The sequence below is a fragment of the Silene latifolia genome, chromosome 1 (genome assembly GCF_048544455.1).
Source record: "Silene latifolia isolate original U9 population chromosome 1, ASM4854445v1, whole genome shotgun sequence".
NCBI classification, from domain to species: Eukaryota; Viridiplantae; Streptophyta; class Magnoliopsida; order Caryophyllales; family Caryophyllaceae; genus Silene; species Silene latifolia.
This window is the reverse complement of record NC_133526.1, coordinates 113,524,233-113,546,664: the sequence shown is the minus strand read 5'-3', so window position 1 is coordinate 113,546,664 and position 22,432 is coordinate 113,524,233. Positions and strand designations below refer to the sequence as shown.

At 39.3% G+C, this 22,432-nt stretch overlaps 1 protein-coding gene and 1 non-coding gene across 2 annotated transcripts; both read right to left on the bottom strand.

The window, feature by feature from the left end:
• Positions 1–1,485: 1,485 nt before the first annotated feature.
• Positions 1,486–1,956, bottom strand: LOC141653321 (uncharacterized). Its single transcript, XM_074461047.1, has one exon. It carries the CDS (start codon positions 1,954–1,956, stop codon positions 1,486–1,488), a length of 471 nt encoding a protein of 156 aa, XP_074317148.1.
• Positions 1,957–9,449: 7,493 nt separating this feature from the next.
• On the bottom strand, positions 9,450–9,556 carry LOC141620322 (small nucleolar RNA R71). Its single transcript, XR_012531935.1, has one exon. It is a non-coding gene; the product is annotated as a small nucleolar RNA R71 (small nucleolar RNA).
• Between the last annotated feature and the right edge of the window lie 12,876 nt (positions 9,557–22,432).

The following is a 22,432-nucleotide window of genomic DNA, read 5'->3' as shown; positions in this document are numbered from 1 at the left end:
TTTAAAATCCAGGCCTATCGACTGAGTAGAAAGCAATAGTGATATTCCTCACATTTACAAAATTACACCTACTAAGAACAGTATGCTACACCTCAAATGCTCAAGCAATGGCAAAGAATAGTCGGATCAATTTAACATCATGCGCGGCCGATTCACAATTAGTCTCATTCCGTGTTTGATAATGAATGACATTACAGTCAATAAAACGCTTAAATCACTCAGTCACTTAGAAAATCAAATGGTTTAGCTTCAAAAGTAACTAGTTTTATACCCGTGCATTTTTTGCACGGGTTTGACTTTAAATTTCTGATATACAAAATATTATACACAATTTTAACATAAGTTTTTATATATCAACGGGTCTAGGTTGCTGAGCTATGTCAACTATTTTAGAGAAAGCACATGCAAAATATGAGTATACATTTTTACATTTTTTTTATAAAGATGTATGCATTTGGTGAATGTAATTTGATTTTTATATTTATTTCAAAATTATGATATTCGACATATGGTAATTAAAACGTATATAAAAAATTAGTAATTTTCCAGATCTGATATTATTGTGCTAATACAATACTTTTTCTCTAACTTTTGTAAAAGTTAATATTTGAGGAAATTATACAATGAGTAATACTTTATGTATGACGAACGGCTATTTACTTGTTCGTTTTTTAAAAATAAAAGTTAATTAAACCTAATGATTTTTGAAAATAATTAATGATTTTTGAGTTGTTTACTGAATTGAGAAGAAAAAAAATCAATAAATTAATAGAAGAATAGAGGAAGTAAGAAAGAGGGTAATTAATTAGGTTGATGATCATGGGGAGCCTACATTAATAAAAATCAAATTCTTTCCTAAAATTCAAGTCAATCACAATCTCCTAAGGGGGCGTTTGGTTCAATAGCATGGAATGGAATGGATTGGAATATGAACCCATAATGGTATGAGGTTTTAAATCCATTCTTTTATAAACTTGTTTGGTTCATCTAAAATTGTAGAAGGGAGGAATGGAGTTAGATATCAAGGGGGGAAGTTGGGTATGTGATTCTAGGGGGTTGAAATGGAGTTAGAATTCATTGGGTATCTAACTCCATTCCAAAAGACTCCAACCAAACATTGGAATGGAAAAAATCCATTTCAATTCATTCCAAGAGAGCCAACCAAACACCCCTAAATATTTTAGCTTCTATAGATAGGGGATTCCTAATGTGATTCATCACCATATCATTTTACTCCATATTATACTGTATCATTTGGGATCAATAGATAACATTCTTTGAAATTTGTAAAGGATAATCTCGAATAATAATGCTCCATTATTGACCAAGACGAAGGAAGTATACCAGCACCGTCAAATGAATTCTTCTGCAAAGCAAATTAATGTTCATGAATGAACAAACCACCAATTAATAAACAATCGCATTTCAAAATTATGATCAGCTTTGCCATTACAAGATGCAACTGAATTAAAATAAATTGATTAATTAATTTACAAGAACAAAATTATTATTACTAGGACTACCACCCCAAACAAGAACATCAGTCTTAGGAACAACAACAACTAAGTCTCCGCCATCGTACGAGGCAGATGCGAGGTCGGGTCGAGTAGATTCAGGTAATCGAAACCGCCACAAGTCCAGCTCCAACTCCATAATCGACACATTATGAATGGAGCTGGATCGAACAATGATCTTCGTAACACCGGGATGAATCTCCACTGTCTCCGCCACCACGTCGGGGCCCACATCAGTATCGGCCACCGTGAACCTGAAGAAACCGCCAGTCTCCTCCACGGCCACGTCGGCGTCGGCGTGGAAGGGGAGCTCTAGAACCTTGGCGAATATATGCGGAAGTCGCTGGAGATTCTTCCTTCCTCGGCAGGCGGCTTGCAGCGTCGAAACGATGTCGTATCGAAGGGTTATGTTGCGTTTGTTCGGAGCAGGGTGAACCTTCATCGTTTAATGGAACCCTAATTTCGAAAATGATGATAGGAATTCGATTGCGTTTGAGGAATTGAGGTTGGATTGAGTTAATTTTTGGTTATTTTTTTAGTTTTGCGGTTGTGTCTGTGATTTTATAGGAGATGAACACGGATGCTGTGTAAATGTGTAATCATTGTATGCTCTTCCGAAGGAGAGTGTACAAATATATTGGCTATAATTGCCCGAATTTTCTTTAAAGACATGCATTATCCGTTATAACCTCAAGATGGTCCAATAATACTATTGTTGGACCATATAGATGTATGATTAGTTTTGATAATCACAAGTGCGTACTTTATATTATATATATACTCTTGCTCGTAATCGTTTGTTTAGTCTTTAATAGATTGATTAAGGTTTACAATTTAAGCAATTAATGTTGAAGATTTGTGAAGCATCGTTCAAGTAATATTATAGCAGCTTGAGCTATAACATTGAAGATTCTTAAAACGTCATAGTAACTGTAACAAGTTTCAAGCATGATGATCATTCAAGCAAAAAATGCTCGATCAAGCTTATAACAAGCTCAAGATGAAGAGCTTATGATCAAGATAAAAAGAAGATCCTACCAGTGAAGATCTTCAGGAAGATTAGCTAGTATATGACTTCATCTAATAACGGTATCTTAAGAAGTAATATTGGGAAGGTAAAGTTATAGCTATTTCACCTATAACTTTACTTACCAAACTTAAAGTTATAGCCATTTGTACTATAACTTTGGGTTGCATTTTAAGGCACGATTTTAATAGTTTTAAAATCAATTTTCAAACGATAAAATTCTTCAAATATGTTTTGAAATCATGCGTGTATATGATAGAGATGAAATACGGTTTGTTTAGAGTGAATAATTTACATTATCCTATTGGTTGGTAAAATGACTTGTCAGTCGTCATGCTACCGAGGGTTTGTTAAATTATCTAAACCTAACCTAATATACTCCTTGATATTTTGACCTAAGGTTTCGGCTAAGGTGGGCTTGTGAGCCGTGTCGAGGCCGAAGTAATTTCTTATGCAAGTAAATAGTATTAGGTCAAATCTATAATATATTGCCATAAGATATTTTGATATCTTATCAATTATATTAGATTTACCTTATTTACTTAATCAAAATATTTAGTAGATTAATTTAAGTTGAGATAAGATTTGTTTCTTATGAAACAAACTATCTTGCCTCACGGCACACTAGGGTTTCGACCAAAACCTAGTTTCTCTCTTCTACTATATATACGTATGATGCTCATTATTTCAGACAAGCTTTTCGAAATATAAAAATTCCTTGTAAACAATTTGAGTTTAAATTCTAATTAAGTATTTTATTTGTTTTGCAATTGAAAATTCTTTACAAAAAGTCGTGCTTCTTAATTTGTGTGTTATTCTTAAGATTACGTTATAAGATAATAGTACTTTATATTGTTTCTACTCGTTCAATTGTGTGAACACTTAGAGAAACAATCAAGTGCTTTCTTAGTAACTTAAGATAGTCAAATCGAATATCTAGTGATATTCAAATCGAGTTATAACTAGAGTTAGTTATACGAGTGGGTTGATAATTTTGTAATCCGGAGAAAGGTACTAAAATTATTAATCGAGAATAGTGGACGTAGACTTCGACGTGCGAAGCTGAACCACTTCAAATATCGTGTGTCCTTGCAATTTTCTTTATCGTTCATTTCATTACTTTCATTAATCGCTCAGTTAATTAGTTAAAGTTTAATCGATAAACTGAGTAATTAATTATTTAGATATAAAATAAAAAGTGGGCATAAGTTTTTAAATACTCAATTCACCCCCCCCCCCCCCTGAGTATTTCGACTTGGATAGATTCTTCAATTGGTATCAGAGCCTCACGCTCTTGATTGCCTAACCGCAAAAAGGCTGATCCGTCTATCTTTTTATCTTTTTATTTTATTTTAAATTCCACTGCCTAATACGTGTGAAATGGATTCCAAGTATCTTAAGTGTCCTATCTTTGATGGGAAGAATTATGGACTATGGAAAAACATGATGACACACTATATAAAAGGACATGATTGGGAGTGCTGGACGATTATTAAGAATGGACCACACAAAATTTTTGTCGCATCTTCAGAAGACACTACCTATGAGAAAGGAAGAAGACTATATTGACGCTGATTACAAAAAGGCAGAGAAAAACTCGAAGGCGATAAGCCTGTTGCAAAACGGCATGACATCGACTGAATTCGATCGTTTTTCTTCTTGCACTTCAGCCAAGGAAATATGGGATGGTCTTGAATTGGCCTATGAAGGAACGTCGGCTGTTAGAAAATATCGTATTAACCTGCTGATTCAAAAATACGAACTTTTTAAGATGGAAAAGAATGAATCACTCTATAGCATGTCAGCACGATTTTCTACTATCAGTAATGAACTAAAAAATCTTGGTAGAACTTTTAACTCCGAGGATATTGCTAGGAAGGTACTTAGGAGTTTGACCAAGAAATGGCGTCCGGTCACGGTTATGGAGGAAGTAAGAGATCTGACCTCTCTACCTTATGCAGAACTAATTGGAGCTCTTATGGCTCATGAACTCGTCCTGGATGACGATGAGGCCGAGTCCAGTAACAGTAAAAGCATGGCTCTACAAGCTTCTGCTAAGGAAGATGTCGATGCTGAAATAGAGGACGAAACGGTTTTGTTTGCTAAACGATTCAATAAAAGAATTTTTAGAAATAAGCAAGTAAAATCGTTTAATAACAACAATAAGTCCTATAATAAGAAAACTTCTGAGTCTAAAAATACGTTTGCTAATAGAGGATGCTTCAAGTGCGGAGAATCCAGTCATATGATTAAGGATTGTCCCTGATGTGACTCATATTTGAGCACATTTAGTCCCCGAATTAACCTCGTTCCCATGCTTTCTAGCATCTATTAGGGTCATTTCTTATCTTTAGTTTCCCATTTTACATATTCTTTGAGGTTTTGTGTCCTTGGTAGGAGAGGATTGCTAGCTTTGCATTTATGGAGCTAAATGGATCGCATCTAATGACTAAGTATCGAAGAGGAGACCAACACAAGAGGCTTAAGCAAATAAATCAAGTGAAACGGGCAATGATGAAAGATCCGTGCGTCCCTAAGACAGTCCCCACGGATTGTTAGGTAGCCAAGAATAAGAGAAGAAACCCTGTCCCATGATCCGGGCGTCCCGAGTTCAGGACGAGCGTCCCAGACCTATGATCCGAGCGTCCCGAGACCCAGCCCGAGCGGATCCTCTTACAGACCCGAGCATATTCAAAGCCAGGACGCGCATGTCCTTGGGGAGTTGCTACTCAGGCCGCACATGTCCCTCGGGAGTTTCAAATTATCAAGCTTCTCTTAGGGTCTTAATCGTCATTTAAGCCCTTAATAACCCTAATCCTTGTACTTAATTTTAGTGTAAATACCCTATTGTACTACCTAGATTAGCATCAAGCTTAGAATCAAGTACTAGTCTCCTTCTAAATCTCTTAAGTTAGTCTTAATTCAAGTTGTAATACACATTTCAATATTAATCACATCTTAATCTTTCCTTAATCTCTCAATTGTTCTTAGTTTTAGTTGGATAATTAGAAGATTATTTAGGGTTTATTGGAGGATTGACAACTCTCCATCAATCATCAAGTTTCCTTCTATTATTCTTTACTTTATTATTTGAATCATCTCAAGTTGGTATAATCCCTTTTCCCTTTGCTTAATTATTGTTATTTCCATTACTTATTCATCATGTTTTGCTTTGTTGATATGATTGACATCCTTATTAGCATGTTAAACTTGATCATGAGTGAGTAGTTTCTTAGGCTAGGGTTAATGGGGAATTAGGGGAATAAATCATGGGATTAGATCTATGCTTAATTTAATATGCTTTCATAATTGAATGCTTGCTTTTGTGATTTCAACCTATGCACATGTTATGTTTGATGAAATGCTAGACTATGAAGCCATGCATTTTTTACCCATCTCTCATCTTTTCAATGAGGCTTGTAAGTACACCTGTCAAAACTCGACCCGACCCGAAAACCCGATCCGCCCGACCCGTTTTTTTAGGGTTACAGACCCGGTATTTTCGACCCGCGACCCGAACCCGAAATGACCCTTTATTTTAGGGTCGAGACCCGACCCGAACGGGTCAACCCGTTGGGTCAAAGGTAAATCAAGAATTTTATTAAAATATTAATATTTATATATTATATTTGAAAAAATAGTTAAAAAAATATTTTTTTATTATTTAAAATTACAAAAACAAATAAAAAGTTAATTTTTTATAACTTTTAGAATATTTAATAATAAAATAATTATTAAAACTTTATTTTAATAATTATGTCAATATAATTAATGTAAACGTTGAATATGATTAAAATATTAATTTTAAATATGTTTTATATTTTTAAAAAATATTTTTTTAATTAAAAAAATCGTTTAAAAACGACGTTAGAAATTACACTACTACAGATACAGGCTATAACAACGGTTAAAAACCGTTGTTATATAAAAAAGCGGACGTTGTTAAAGCGTCCGTTGTTAAAGGTTTTAACAACGGTTGGTTTTTCTAAGAAACCCGTTGTGAAAACTATTAACAACGGTTAAAACCGTTGTCGTTACGAGACATTCGTTGTGGAAAGTGTCACTAATTTTTGGTGGGAAAGTTATAACAACGGTTACAATAGAAAAAACCGTTGTTATAACTAAACACAACGGGGTTTTTTTTTAATAACCGGTGTTGTTGATTTTTAAAAAAAAAATTAAATTATATATTACTAGATGCATGCATTATTACTGCAATTCCGATGCATAATGCATTATTACTGCCAAATCCCTGCGTATGAAAGGACACAATAATATATGGAATGAGAAGGGTTATAAGATTTGGCACAACTTCCTAAACATATTAATTAAAAAACAACTCAAATGACACATTACTAAGTATAAATTCATGCATTATCTCAATAAGCATTCCATTATATAACTATCTCCACCCTAAATCTTTAAAACCTAATAATAAACTCCAAACTTCCTTCAACAACAATGAATGATACCATTCGTAATACATGCATTATGACCGAGTACAACAAGAGTTTCATACGCCGGTTGCTGGACATCGAGAAGAGGTACAGGAGCTACCTTGAGGACGCTCGGATCGCACTCAAGGACGCCAAAAAAAATGGCTGTTATAGCCACAGATAATGCAGCTATATGACGATATAGCATCTGCGGAACGAAACCTCCAAATAGCAAAGGAGGAGAGGATGAATATCATAAAAGAGAATGCATCTCTATATGCATATATAAGAATTGCATTTTTAGCAATGTAATAAGTTTTTTATGTATTTATATATTAATTAATTAAGTTTATGCATTCCTCTCCATCATCTTCTTCTTTGTTTTATTTTATTTAATTGGTTTAACTAGCTAATAAACGCAGAAAAACAACAATGACAAAACTAATTAAGCGAATAATACTTAGAGAAAGAACAATAATGATCGAGAAAAACACATGCAAATAAAATAATTAGAGAAAGAAAATAATGACGGAGATGACAAAACCTAAAACCATAAAGCGATAGATATTTACCTGATAATTAGAGAAAGAAAGAGACAATGACAACAACAGTGACGGAGTTGATAAAGCGACGATGAGAAAGAGACGATGAGAAAGAGTGTGGTTGTGTGTTTGTGTTTGCTGTGTTTGTGGCTGTAGCTGATCTGTGTTTGTGTGGTATATATTGTGGTATTTGCTTGAAAGTATTGACAACGGTTTTTACACATAAACCCGTTGTCATTAGAGAATATATTCACAACGGGTCCTTAGAAAACCGTTGTTAAAAAGTATTAACAACGGGTTTATATATAACCGTTGTAATTACTTTTCACTAATTTTGCGCCAAATTATTAACAACGGTTATAATGTATTACAGAGTAAACTGTTGTTTTTAGTTTTTATATTAACAACGGTTGTGCAAGTTTGACCCGTTGTTAAAACTAATAACAACGGTTAACAGCACATAAACGTTGTAATTAAGTTTAGTAAAATTCGCGCCATCCATTCTACAACGTTTTATGGTGATTTTCGTGAATAAGCGTTGTTAAAGGGCCGTTGTGGTTGCCTGGATTTGTAGTAGTGTTATTTCTTGACCCGTATTCTGACCCTAACCCGACCCGTGACCCGTATAACCCGACCCGTATTCGACCCGACCCGTATTCTGACCTGACCCGTATGACCCGACCCGGGACCCGACCCGCCCGACCCGTTTGACAGGTCTACTTGTAAGATATAAGCCAACTCGAGCTTGTTAGACCATGCATAGAGTTGAATAGGAAGAGACTAAGTCGACTTGTAGGTGTTGTAAAGTCTTGATCGACTCAGCTCCGGGACCTAAATCTTCCTAGGAATTGTAAGACATACACTAACTCGATTCCATCACAACAATATGTTGCTTGCTTCTATTTGAGAACATGTTTGTATGATCTATTTCCATGATTCCCTTATGAACCCATGACACCCTAGTGCCCTTAATCAATTGTTTACAAACCCCTTTAATTGGTTTACTTTGTTTTCAATAATATTGTTGATTAGTTTAGATCACATCTCATCTCAACCCAATTTGTGACACCCAAAGACATAACTACTTGCAATTGAAATCTTAAATCGATACTCGTACCTTGGGATCCGACCTTTGCTTACCGCTCTAATAAGAGTAGTTTGTAAGGATATAAATATTGTTTTGGTTGCAATAACGACTAAGCTACACCAAAAATTACGCCGTTGCCGGGGACGGTGTTCAATTGATTTGTTTTTGTTAATTGTTTTAGTTGTGTCTTTCTTTACCTTGGGGAAGTCAATCTCCTCAAGGATTGTTCTAATTGTTTTCTAGTTTTTTGATATTTTGTATGACTCGGAGATCACAAGGTAACCTATTACCTATTGATTTCGAGATTGAAAGAACCTTAACCAACTATAGAAGAGTTGCTAGAGGTACTTCAAGAGTTGTGGGTATTAGAGAGATTGTGGACATTAAACCAAATAACATTGAGTTGTCAACCCTTTTGCAAGAGAAGGAGAGGATAACCCAATTCCAAACCAACCACAAAATCAACCTACAATGCCTAAATTTTCATCTCATTCCGTACCAACTGATGAGAACTTACCAAACGGTACTCCTACACCACCACATTTAACCGGTAATTTTATTGCCAAATCCGCATTCATACAATTAGTTGAGAGAAGTCAATTTGGAGGGATGACTTGTGAAGATCCTCATTTACATATGGAAACTTTTTGCGACTATTGTGATGCAATTTTTTAAACCGGAGTTACTCAAGACCAAATCCGATGGGTATTGTTTCATTTTTCTTTAATCGGTACTGCAAAGCAATGGTTGAAGAGCCTAGACAAGGCTACCCTTGGTATTGATTCATGGAAGAAGTTAGCACTTGCCTTCTAAAAGAAATTATATCCTCCGGAAAAGACTAACATGTTGAGAGCCCAAATCACCGGGTTCAAGCAAAGGGATGAGGAATCATTATATGAAGCATGGGAGAGATTTATGGACACTTGTCGTTCTTGTCCACACCATGAACTTAGTGAGTGGTTCCTTGTTCAACAATTTTGGAACGACTTATATGAAGACTCACGCAATGTTCTTAATATGGGATCCAATGGGAGGTTTACCGAAGTTGACGACAACCAAACATGGGCCAAAATCGAAGAGATGGCGGTTCATAATTCCCAATATAGTAGGCCTCGAAAGGCCACTATAGGAGGAAAGCATGAGGTAGATTCCATCACACAATTGGGTGCTCAACTAAGTGCTCATATCGACACCATCAATCTGAAGTTTGAGAAGGCCATGGATAAGCTTGATGAAGCTTCCAAATCACCCAAACAACATGTCAATGCTATGGTGGCATCATCCTCAATTCCAATTGGAGTATGTGAAAGTTGTGGAACCTTGGTACATGATAAAAATGAATGTAGGGGAATAAATGAACAAGTGAATGCTTTCCAAGCATACAAGAATGGCACCCCTTATTCCAACTACTATAATGAGAACACCAAATTCCATCCAAATCTTTCATACAAGAGCCAAAATGTCCAAAACCTTTAACCAACATACACCCCACCTCCAATGAGAAATCCAAACCAAAGACCCTTTTTCAACCAAAGCCAAGGATATCAAAATCAACCTTCCTACAACCAATCCAATGACCAAAGTTTTGATGTCAAAAAGCGGTCCTTCAAATGCAAAAGAACCAACAAGAATTCTTCACCCAAATACAAAAATATAGCCAAGCTAAAGAAACCACCATCAACAACATATTTGCCCACACCAAAATGTTAGAGACTCAATTGACTCAACTAGCATCTTCTAGCTCCCAAAGACAAAAGGGGCAATTACCGCCTCAAGGTAACCCCCCAAGACATGAAACGTAGTGCCATCTATTTGAGGATTGTTACAAGATATGAGGAGCCAAAGAGGCCGATTGATGAAGATATTGTGGATGATAGTGACAAGCAAAGAGTTGTGGAGAACTCTAAAGAGATAGAGCCTACTACCAATGGACTTTCAAAGAAGAAGAATGAAGATAAGGCTAAGGAAAAAGAGTCTATTGTGATTAGACTTCCATTCCCAAGTCGCCAAGCTAAGCCTAAGCTTGATGAGAAACTTGGAAAGTTCATGGAAATTGTGAAAAACTTAGAAGCCTCAATCCCATTCACGGAATTGATCAATCATGTTTCGGCTTATGCAAAGTACACGAAGGATATTCTTACCAAGAAGAAATCCATCCAAAAGTTGGAGACTATCGCCTTTACCAAAGTGAGTAGTGCTATCCTTCAAGGGAATTCCCCTCCAAAGCTCAAAGATCCGGAGAGTTTTTTTATTCTATGTACCATTGGCGACACTACAATCAACAAGGCATTGTGTGATCTTGGAGCAAGTGTAAGTGTCATTCCATACTCGGTATGTAAGAGACTAGGAATGGGAGAGCTCAAATGCACCAACATTAATCTTCAAATGGCAGATCGATCAACAAAGATACCTCTAGGGGTATGGGAGGATGTGCCCGTGTGAGAATTGGCAAATTCTTCATCCCGGTAGACTTTGTCATTGTAGACATGGAGGAGGATTCCAACATTCCTATCATCTTAGGAAGACCTTTCTTGCATACCGCGGGAGCGGTAATCGATGTAAAACATGGAGAGCTCACACTTGAAGTAGGGGATGAGACAATTACTTTTAATCTTGACAAAACCATGAGAGCTCCCCGATTACATGAGCCATGCTTCATGGTCGATCACTATAGCCGAGAAAGTGATAGGAAGAAGTTAGAATCTCTATGCAAAGATAAAGCCAAGGGTAACGAAACATCACCCACATGGAAGAAGAAAGTCGATGACATTCAAGTAGCTCTATTCGGAGAACATGGAATTTTCAACAACAACAATGAGAGCTTGAATAGCTCTCCCATCATAACAAGTAATGAATGAGGCCTCATTGACCATGATAACAAGGAAGGAGAGTTGCTCTTGTCGGCTTATGACATCATTGGGGAACAAGCAAGCGAAGTTTATGATCTATGGGACAATGAATTTGAAGGATTGGTCAATCCTTATATCGGAAATGCTATGACCTTAGACCAAGGCTTTGTGGATCCTTGTCATCACCTTGACTCGGACTACAATAATGAAGAAAATGATGCACAAAGATCTATGCAAGATCTTTATCATGAAAATGAGCAAGCCTTTGACTACTTTTACAAGGTGTTGAGCAACATCAACAACACTTTGGCTTTGCCCCCTTGAAATCTCATCAAAGAAAGGAGAGTTCGGTGGAGTCTTCCCTAAACCACCATTTGTAAATATTCTAACCCCTTAACTAGCATTTCATTTCCTTTATTACATCTTTGTCATTTTTGGATTTGCATTTTCGTGTTTTGTTAACAAAATTTTTGACATGAGAGCAAGTGAGGGAGGGATTTTAATGTGTTCTAATGTGTAGTGTTTGATCAAGTGTGGGGATGGAGAATGCCTAGGCTAACCAAGCCTTTGTAATGCAACCCACAACAAGGAAAGGAAGAAGGAATGACACGGTAAAAGGACCCCCACGAGCAGACCTGAGCTCGTGGGAGCTGATAGCAATCCGAGCGTCTCCAGACAAGATCCGCGCGTCCTGGCTTTGGGACGTAGGAGATGGGAGGCTTCAAATTGTGGGAGAATGTAATACTACGGTTTTATGTGTCTTAGGGTACTCTATCGAGTGGGGATTACTCTGTCGAGTAAGTATGTTTTTACGCAAAACAGTAGTCTGCCTGATGGGTACTCGATCGAGTAAGTGACTTACTCGATCGAGTAAGTGAGTTTTACGGGCTGAGTTTGACGGGTTTTGTTAATGATGCGAGATAAGTATAAAAGGCTGTCCGTCACTTTTCTTAGTTTCTTTTATCTATTCTAAAACCTAAGTGAGGAGAAAAGGAGTTACGTAGTTTGTTTGTCATCGCATCATTAACAAATCCCGGAGCTAGAGGTGTCGAATTTCATCGTTCTTTACGCCGTTGTGATCCTTGTGTCGAGGGTAAGCTTTACATATAATTTTATACTATTTTGTTAAAGTTGGTTAAACCCTAATTGGGTGATTTGGGGGTTTTGGGGAGTATTGTTGATGTTAGATTGTGATTGTATGATTGTATGTTTGATACAATGTAATTTCAGTGAAGGACGATGTTGATTAGCTGATTGTGACGATCTTGGTGATTGCTGTTCCAGGTAGGGTTTCCCTACTCGGTATTAATTACATAATGTGTGGTGATTGTGCTGTAGTTAGTGATTGTTGATTGATTCAGACGGTTGTGATTTCGTATTGTTGATTGATTTAGACGGTTGTTGATTTTGTGTTATGATTACTGTTTATCTGTCTGTGATCTTCGGGGTGCGTCCCTGGCTGAGTGGAGTCACTTCCGGGAGTGGCTTCACGCCCTTGATTCGCCTTCTGTGGAACCCGCCACAGAAGGGATGTGCACATTAATGAACATGGGTTTATTGCTCGATAGAGATGAGCGGGGCTTAGGTGGGAACGGCTGCGGTCCCCCTGTAACACCCCGCCCTTTCCTTATATTTTAAATAAACTTTTAAGTAATTTTTATTAAATAATTATTATTTAAAGCTTATTTTCATAAAATATCGTAACGGTAATAATAGTGTAGATTTTTAATAATATTATTCTCCGTCTCGAGTTATAGTAGACTTGGGATACCGACTCATTTTGAGTTATTGGGCTTAACTTGACTCATGGGCCTTTTTCCCCCTCTTTTCTCTACACAAAACCTCAACTAAACCCTCACAACTTCATCTCCCTCACTTGTAATTTCTGAAATTTCCCAACAACCACCCCACCATTGTTGAACCTTCCCTTACTAACCCTAAAACCACCATATCTCACTCAATTCTTCACCAATCTCGTTCCTTTTCGCGCCATTCTCTTCCTTTTCTCATTTCCCTTCTTTCTAAGTAAGAAAGTCGCCATCTTTTCCTCTATTTCGAAATTCTCATCTTACAAGGATGTGGGTTCTTGACTTAATACCTTTATTTTTGTGTTTAGGGGAGAACTTGGACAACCCGGAGGAGGATAGCTACATCATTGACGAGTCTTTAGAAGATTGAAGTGCAAAAAGGTAACGGTGATGGGTTACTCGACTTTTATGTTAGAATTGTGTGGTTTTATGTAGTTATAATCTCATATGAATGTTAAAAGTTGTATCTTTCATGATTGGTGCTAATTTGGATGTTGAATATCATGCTTGTTTGCAATTCTCACATGTTTGGATGAAAATCTCATGCTACATCTCTTGAATCCGAAATTACCCATTCACATGCTCAAATATGTTGTTTTTCCGAGTTAGAATCATGCTAGGATACGTAAACAATTGATGGGAAACGATTTTTGTTGGTTTCAAATGGTTTGGAAGTGTTTTGCATGGAATCCGCGTGTTTGTAGTCCCAGTAGGGTGGCCGTGGCGGTCTCTTGACCGGTGGGAGATCCTGTAAATTTTGAGCACATTTTAGAAAGGTCAGTAGTCCCAGTAGGGTGCCGTGGCCGGTCTCTTGACCATTGGGAGATTCTGTAAGTTTTGGACATATTTTAGTAAGCTGTAGTCCCAGTAGGGTGTGTGTGGCACGGGTCTCTTGCCCGGGTGGGAGTACATGAAGGTTTTAGGTGATTTTGAGATTTGGGCGTATTCCCAGTAGGGTGACCGGCGGTCTCTCTTGACCATTTGGGAGCGCATGAAGGTTTTATGTGTTTTTGAAATTTGGCCGTATTCAGTAGGGTGGCCGGCAGCGGTCTCACCGATTTACTGGGAGTGCATGTAAGTTTCTTTTGATTTTCAATATTAGTGTGTTGTCCCGGCCCGGTGGCCGGCGGCCGGTACACACCACCCTACCGGGAGTCCCCTGTTTGTTCTATTTCACTTGCGACTTCTAATAATGATTGAGCTATGTATGCATCTTCTTTCCTATCGATAATTGGTTACTTTAAGACTCATTAATGTTATGATCATGCATAATGGTTATGGTTCTTGTTCGGACCCGAGTGTGACGTTTTACATTGTGAGACTACTCGACATTCCCTATTTATTTGCCCTCGGACATTGGGTCTTGGTTAGGTGCCATTGTTTCCGAGTTGGGCTATTTTTCCTTCCGCCTTTTTCGGACCGGGGGTCACGGTTAGGTGACAAGGTTCCGCTTGAGGTTACTCGACTTTCGGGCACGGTTAGGTGTACCATATTTCGAGTCTTGGATACGATTTGGTATCGTTTGTCGAATCGGGTGTCGTCCATCCCGAGAGTCTGGCCTGGTTTAGACTAGGACCGTATTATGATCGTCGTCCTACCAAGAGGTTGGAGTCTAGAGGGTTGTCTTGTTTGAGTCTATACTTTGTAATTGTCTCACATTTGAGTCGGGTTGATATGTGACAGTTTGACCTAATAATTCTTCTCTCGTTTGTGCTTTACCATTCCTATTTTCTTATGCCCACTAATCATGATTTTCGTAATGCCGTAAGTATTTACTCTCATGCTTGTTTATTTAATTAAACTCTTAATTACTTGTATTTTGACATATTGTGGCTGGGAGAACCCTGAGTTACTCCCCACTGACTGTGGCTTTCATATCTATTATGAATGACAGGTTGGTGATGAAGCTAAGTGGGGAAGACCGTGTGAGCTAGCGAGTTCTTACCTCGGACCTTATTTAGTTATCACATAATAGACTCACCTACTTTTCGAATCTATGTTAATTCGTGGGATATCTTTTCCCCAATAAATAGACTTGTTTTGTAAACTTAAACTTAACTATCTAGACTTATTTATCGTGTTAGTGATACCTCGCGTTGGACTTCAATGGAAGCCTTAAAAGTTTTTAAAAATCTCGTGTTTCCGCCACGAATTACTAGTCACTTTTAGTTACCTCAACGAGGGGTGTCACAGTTGGTATCAGAGCATATATTGCTCCCGACGCACACACGTGTACCCCAACTTAAAAATTCTTACTTGACCTTGAATAATGAATGAGAGATGGGTAGAATTAAGGACCTAAGTTGGTAGCCTTTTTGTGTATGTTTTGTGATAGGTTCTAACTTGTTTGCTCTTGTGCGAAAAGATGGTACGAGCGACCAATGTGGAAAATGCTATCATGCAAGCCCTCACTCAAGTGCTTGCTAATCAACAAAATGCTCAACCCGCTCCCCCTGCACCCGAAGCTAACCGTCAAGGAAGTTATGCTTGGATTGCAAGTCAACTAGCAAGGAACAAGGCTAAGACCTATGGTGGTGAAGTGGATCCCGTTGCTCTCTCGGAGTGGTTTCGTGATATGGAGAAGAACTTCTCTCTCTTTGATGCCCGAGAGGAGGACAAGGTGAGGTTAGCATCTCACTTTCTTGTGAAGGAAGCCGATAGGTGGTGGACTTTGACCGGTCCTACCGCTACTCAAGACCCCAACTTTGATTGGAGCCGCTTCAAGTCACTTGTGGAAACCCGCTTCTATCCTAAGGAGCTCAAGCAACAAAGATTGAAGGAATTCATGGAATTCAAGCAAGGGAAGCTATCAATTCAAGCCTACACCGACAAGTTTAATGAACTTGCTCATTATGCCTCCAAGTTCGTGAAAGATGAAGAGGATCGTGTCTACTTCTACAAGAACAAGTTGAATCCTAAGGTGGAAAGTATGGTGAGAAGAAGCTCAACTACCTTTGTGGAAGTCTATGATGATGCTATTTGGGCCGAAAGCTCTTTGAAGGCCATTGAAGAAGATTCCAAAATCCACTCCTCTTCTCATTCTTATCGTTCTAACTTTCATGGCAAGAGACCATTTGTGCCTTCTACTCCCAACTATGCCAACAAGAGAAGGTTTGTGCCAAGGATGCAAGACCATGGAGGACAAGGACCAAGAGTTCAAGAACCTCGAGGACAAGTTCCCACACCAACTAATGAACTTGAGAAGGACCGTAAGTGCTACCATTGTAGACAAGCTCTACACCCCGGAGTTGGATGCTATGGCAAGCCCTTGACTTGCTTTCATTGTAAGAAGCCCGGACATCGTGTTGCCGATTGCCCCGAGAAGAAGAATGCTCCTACTCCAAATGCTAGGCCAAGAGGAACTTTCTTCGTCATGAGCCGTGCCGAAGCCGCCGCTCATCCCGATATCATTACGGGTATGTTCTCGATTTTTGATCAACCTTGCCTTATTCTATTTGATACCGGCGCATATTTATCTTTTATATCTTCCAAATTCTCCGAAAAGCTAGCCATTGAACCAATTCCTAGTGAGGAAACTTCTATATCCTTACCTTCCGGAGAAATGTTCTCTTGTTCCCTCACTTTCTCCGACATTCCTATCTCTATTTCGGGAACCTTATTCCCCGCTAACCTACTTCGTTTTCCCCTTGAGGAATTCGATGTAATTTTGGGTATGGATTGGTTGTCAAAGTATGATGCAATATTCGAGTGTAGAGACCAAAATATTTGCCTCAAGAGTCCGCTAGGCACTCGTGTGTCATATAGAGGAGTCCGTTCCCAAGAAGGTGTGAAATTGATTTCCGCTTTGAAGTTGATGAGTATGAGGAGGAAAGGTTACCAAATCTTTCTATGCGTGGTGACTTCTACCTCCCCTTCCTTACCAAAGATCGAAGAAGTGCCCGTGGTTTGTGAGTTCGCCGATGTCTTTCCCGAAGAATTGCCCGGGATTCCTCCCGAGCGTGATGTTGAGTTTTCTATCGACCTTGTACCCGGAACCGGTCCGATTGCTAAAGCCCCGTACCGTATGGCGCCAACCGAGTTGAAGGAGTTGAGAAAGCAACTTGATGAGATGATTGAGAAAGGATTCATTAGACCTAGTGCCTCGCCTTGGGGTGCTCATGTTCTCTTTGTGAAGAAGAAAGATGGATCTATGAGACTTTGCATTGACTACCGTGAGCTTAACCGTGTTACCATCAAGAACAAGTATCCTCTACCAAGGATTGAAGATTTGTTTGATCAACTCAAAGGTGCTTCTACTTTCTCCAAGATTGATTTGAGATCCGGTTACCATCAAATTCCCGTTCGTGAGTCCGATATCCCTAAGACCGCCTTTAGCACGAGATATGGCCATTTCGAGTTTAAGGTGATGCCCTTTGGTTTAACCAATGCCCCTTCTATCTTCATGGACCAAATGAACCGGACCTTTAGTGAGTTCTTAGACAAGTGTGTTGTGGTTTTCATTGACGATATCCTCATCTTTTCCAAGTCCGAAGAAGAGCATGCCGATCACCTCCGTATCATTTTGGGAATCCTCCGTCGTCAAAAGTGGTTTGCCAAATTCTCCAAATGTGAATTTTGGTTGTCTAAGGTGTCTTTCCTAGGCCATGTGATATCTAAGGATGGTGTCATGGTAGATCCTTCGAAGATTGAGGCCGTGATCGAGTGGAAGAGTCCAACCGATGTTGGTGAAATCCGTAGTTTCTTGGGTTTGGCGGGTTACTACCGTCGCTTTGTGAAAGATTTTTCCAAGCTTGCTAGACCGATGACTCAACTTTTGAAGAAAGAGACCAAGTTTGTGTGGACCGAAGCTTGTGAAGGTGCATTCCAAGAGTTGAAGAAGAGGTTGACTACCGCCCCCGTGTTGACCTTGCCCGAGGATGGAGTTGATTTTGATGTGTTTTGTGATGCTTCTAAGATGGGTTTGGGTTGTGTTCTCATGCAAAATAGAAGAGTTGTTGCCTATGCTTCGCGACAATTGAGAGTTCATGAGGTGAACTATCCCACTCATGATTTGGAATTAGCCGCCATCGTTCATGCTTTGAAGATGTGGAGACACTACCTCATTGGAGTCCATTGCCGTATCTACACCGACCATAAGAGTTTGAGGTACATCTTCACCCAAAAGGATTTGAATATGAGACAACGACGATGGTTGGAATTGGTGAATGATTACGACATGGAGTTGTTGTATCATGAAGGAAAGGCAAATGTGGTTGCCGATGCCCTTAGTAGGAAGTCTACTCATCCCTTGAGTGCTATCCGTGTACTTCCCGATGACCTTTGTGCCGAGTTTCGTAAGTTAAGTTTGCAACTTGTAGAGAGTGGTTTTGATTATCTTGGTGCTATGGTTGCCGAGCCCGTTCTTCACCGTGAGATCCTAGATAGCCTTGTGGACGATGCTATATTTAAAAGTTTTCAAGCCAAGCTTCTTGAAGGGAAAGCAAAGGATTGTGAGATTGATGCTAGAGGTTACCTCCGTTACCGAGGACGCATGTATGTGCCCGATGCCGTTGACTTGAGGAAGAGAGTTCTAGATGAAGCTCATCTATCACCTTATTCGATTCACCCCGGAGGAGACAAGATGTATAAGGATTTGAAGCTTCAGTTTTGGTGGCCTAACATGAAGAATGACATCGTGTCATATGTTGGAAGGTGTCTTACTTGTCAACAAGTGAAGATCGAGCATAAGAGACCCGGTGGTTTCCTACAACCTTTGGATGTTCCGTTATGGAAGTGGGAGTCCATTTCCATGGATTTTGTGATGGCTTTGCCTAAGACCGTTGGTGGAAAGGACGCCGTTTGGGTTGTGGTAGATAGGTTAACCAAGTGTGCTAGGTTCATTCCTATCAAAGAGACTTGGAGTTTAGACCGTCTTGCTAGTGCTTATGTTGAAGAGATCGTTCGTTACCATGGTGTTCCTAAGGAGATCGTTTCGGATCGTGACCCGAGGTTTTGTTCAAGATTTTGGAAAGCTTTGCAAGATGCTATGGGTAGTAAGTTGTTGATGAGTACCGCTTTTCATGCCGCTACTGTAACACCCCGCGCTTTCCTTATATTCTTAAATAAACTTTTAAGCGATTTTCATTAAATAATTATTATTTAAAGCTTATTTTCATAAAATATCGTAACGGTAATAATAGTGTAGATTTTTAATAATATTATTCTCCGTCTCGAGTTATAGTAGGCTTGGGACGAAAATTCTAGTGGATACCGACTCATTTTGAGTTATTGGGCTTAACTTGGCTCATGGGTCTTTTCCCTCCTCTTTCCTCTACACTAACCCTCAACTAAACCCTCACAACTTCATCTCCCTCATTCTAATTTCTGAAATTTCCCAACAACCACATCACCATTGTTAAACCCTTGCTCTCAACCCTAAAATCACCATATCTCACTCAATTCTTCACCAATCTCGTTCCTTTTCGCGCCATTCTCTTCCTTTTCTCATTTCCCTTGTTTCTAAGTAAGAAAGTTGTCATCTTTCTCTCTATTTCGAAATTCTCATCTTACAAGGATGTGGATTCTTGACTTAATACCTTTATTTTTGTGTTTAGGGGAGAACTTGGACAACCCGGAGGAGGATAGCTACATCATTGACGAGTCTTTGGAAGATTGAAGTGCAAAAAGGTAACGGTGATGGGTTACTCGACTTTTATGTTAAAATTGTGTGGTTTTATGTAGTTATAATCTCATATGAATGTTAAAAGTTGTGTCTTTCATGATTGGTGCTAATTTGGATGTTGAATATCATGCTTGTTTGCAATTCTCACATGTTTGGTTGAAAATCTCATGCTACATCTCTTGAATCCGAAATTACCCATTCACATGCTCAAATATGTTGTTTTTCCGAGTTAGAATCATGCTAGGATACGTAAACAATTGATGAGAAACGATTTTTGTTGGTTTCGAATGGTTTGGAAATGTGTTGCTTGGAATTCGCGTGTTTGTAGTCCCAGCCGGGTGACCGGCGGCCGGTCTCTTGACCATTTGGGAGATCCTGTAAATTTTGAGCATATTTTAGAAAGGTTTGTAGTCAGTAGGGTGGTGGCGGCCGGTCTCTTGACCATTTGGGAGTTTCTGTAAGTTTTGGACAAATTTTAGTATGGTTTGTATTCCCAGTAGGGTGACCGGCAATAGGGTGGGTGGGAGTACATGAAGGCCCTTTTTGTGTTTTTGGAAACTTGGTTGTATTCAGTAGGGTGGACGGCATGTCGGGGTGACCATTTGGGAGTGCATGAAGCTTTTTGAGAGTTTTGAAATTTGTTGTAGTCAGTAGGGTGACCGTGGCGGCCGGTCTCTTGACCACTGGGAGTACACTTGTAAGTTTTACTTAAATTTTGACTTGGCATGTTGTCCCAGCCCGGTGGTGGCGGTGACGGTGCACCCCTATTTGGGAGTCCCCTGTTTGCTCTATTTCACTTGTGATTTCTGATAACAATTGAGTTATGCATGTATCTTCTCTCCTATCGATAATTAGTTACTTAAGACTCATTAATGTTATGAACATGCAAAATGGTTATGGTTCTTATTCGGACCCGAATGTGACGTTTTACATTGTGAGACTACTCGACTTTCCCTATTTATTTGCCCTCGGACATTGGGTCACGGTTAGGTGCCATTGTCTCCGAGTTGGGCTATTGTTCCTTCCGCCTCTTCGGACCGGGGGTCACGGTTAGGTGACAAGGTTCCGCTTGAGGTTACTCGATTTTCGGGCACGGTTAGGTGTACCATATTTCGAGTCTTGGATACGATTTGGTATCGTTTGTCGAATCGGGTGTCGTCCATCCCGAGAGTCTGGCCAGGTTTAGACTAGGACCGTATTATGATCGTCGTCCTACCAAGAGGTTGGAGTCTAGAGGGTTGTCTTGTTTGAGTCTATACTTTGTAAATCGTCTTACAATTGAGTCGGGTTGATATGTGTGAGTTTGATCTAATAATTCTTCTCTCATTTATGCGTAACTACTCTTATTGCATTTTGTATACTAATCATGATCCTCTCGTCACCGTAAGTATTTTACTCCCATGCTTGTTCATTTAATTAAATTCTTAATTACTTGTATTTTGACATATTGTGGCTGGGAGAACCCTGAGTTACTCCCCACTGACTGTGGCTTTCATATTTATTATGAATGACGGGTTGGTGATGAAGCTTAAGTGGGCAAGACCGTGTGAGCTAGCGAGTTCTTACCTCGGACCTTATTAGTTATTACATAATAGACTCACCTACTCTTGAACTTATGTTAATTCGTGGGATATCTTTTCCCCAATAATTAGACTTGTGTTGTAAACTTAAACTTAACTATCTAGACTTGTTTATCGTATTGGTGATACCTCGCGTTGGACTTCATTAGAAGTCTTAAAGGTTTTAAAAATCTCGTGTTTCCGCCACGATTTACTAGTCACATTTAGTTACCTCAACGAGGGGTGTCACGATTGGTATCGAGCAATATTGCTCCCGACGCACACACGTGTACCCCAACTTAAAATTCTCACTTGACCTTGAATAATGAATGAGAGATGGGTAGAATTAAGGACCTAAGTTGGTAGCCTTTTTGTGTATGTTTTGTGTTAGGTTCTAACTTGTTTGCTCTTGTGCAAGATGGCACGACCAACCCAAGTGGAAAATGCTATCATGCAAGCCCTCACTCAAGTACTTGCCAATCAACAAAATGCTCAACCCGCTCCCCTTGCACCTGAAGCTAACCGTCAAGGAAGTTATGCTTGGATTGCAAGTCAACTAGCAAGGAACAAGGCTAGGACCTATGGTGGTGAAGTGGATCCCGTTGCTCTCTCGGAATGGTTCCGTGATATGGAGAAGAACTTCTCTCTCTTTGATGCCCGAGAGGAGGACAAGGTGAGATTAGCATCTCACTTTCTTGTGAAGGAAGCCGATAGGTGGTGGACTTTGACCGGTCCTACCGCTACTCAAGACCCCAACTTTGATTGGAACCGCTTCAAGTCACTTGTGGAGACTCGCTTCTACCCTAAGGAGCTCAAGCAACAAAGATTGAAGGAATTCATGGAATTCAAGCAAGGGAAGCTATCAATTCAAGCCTACACCGACAAGTTTAATGAACTTGCTCATTATGCCTCCAAGTTCGTGAAAGATGAAGAGGATCGTGTCTACTTCTACAAGAACAAGTTGAATCCTAAGGTGGAAAGCATGGTG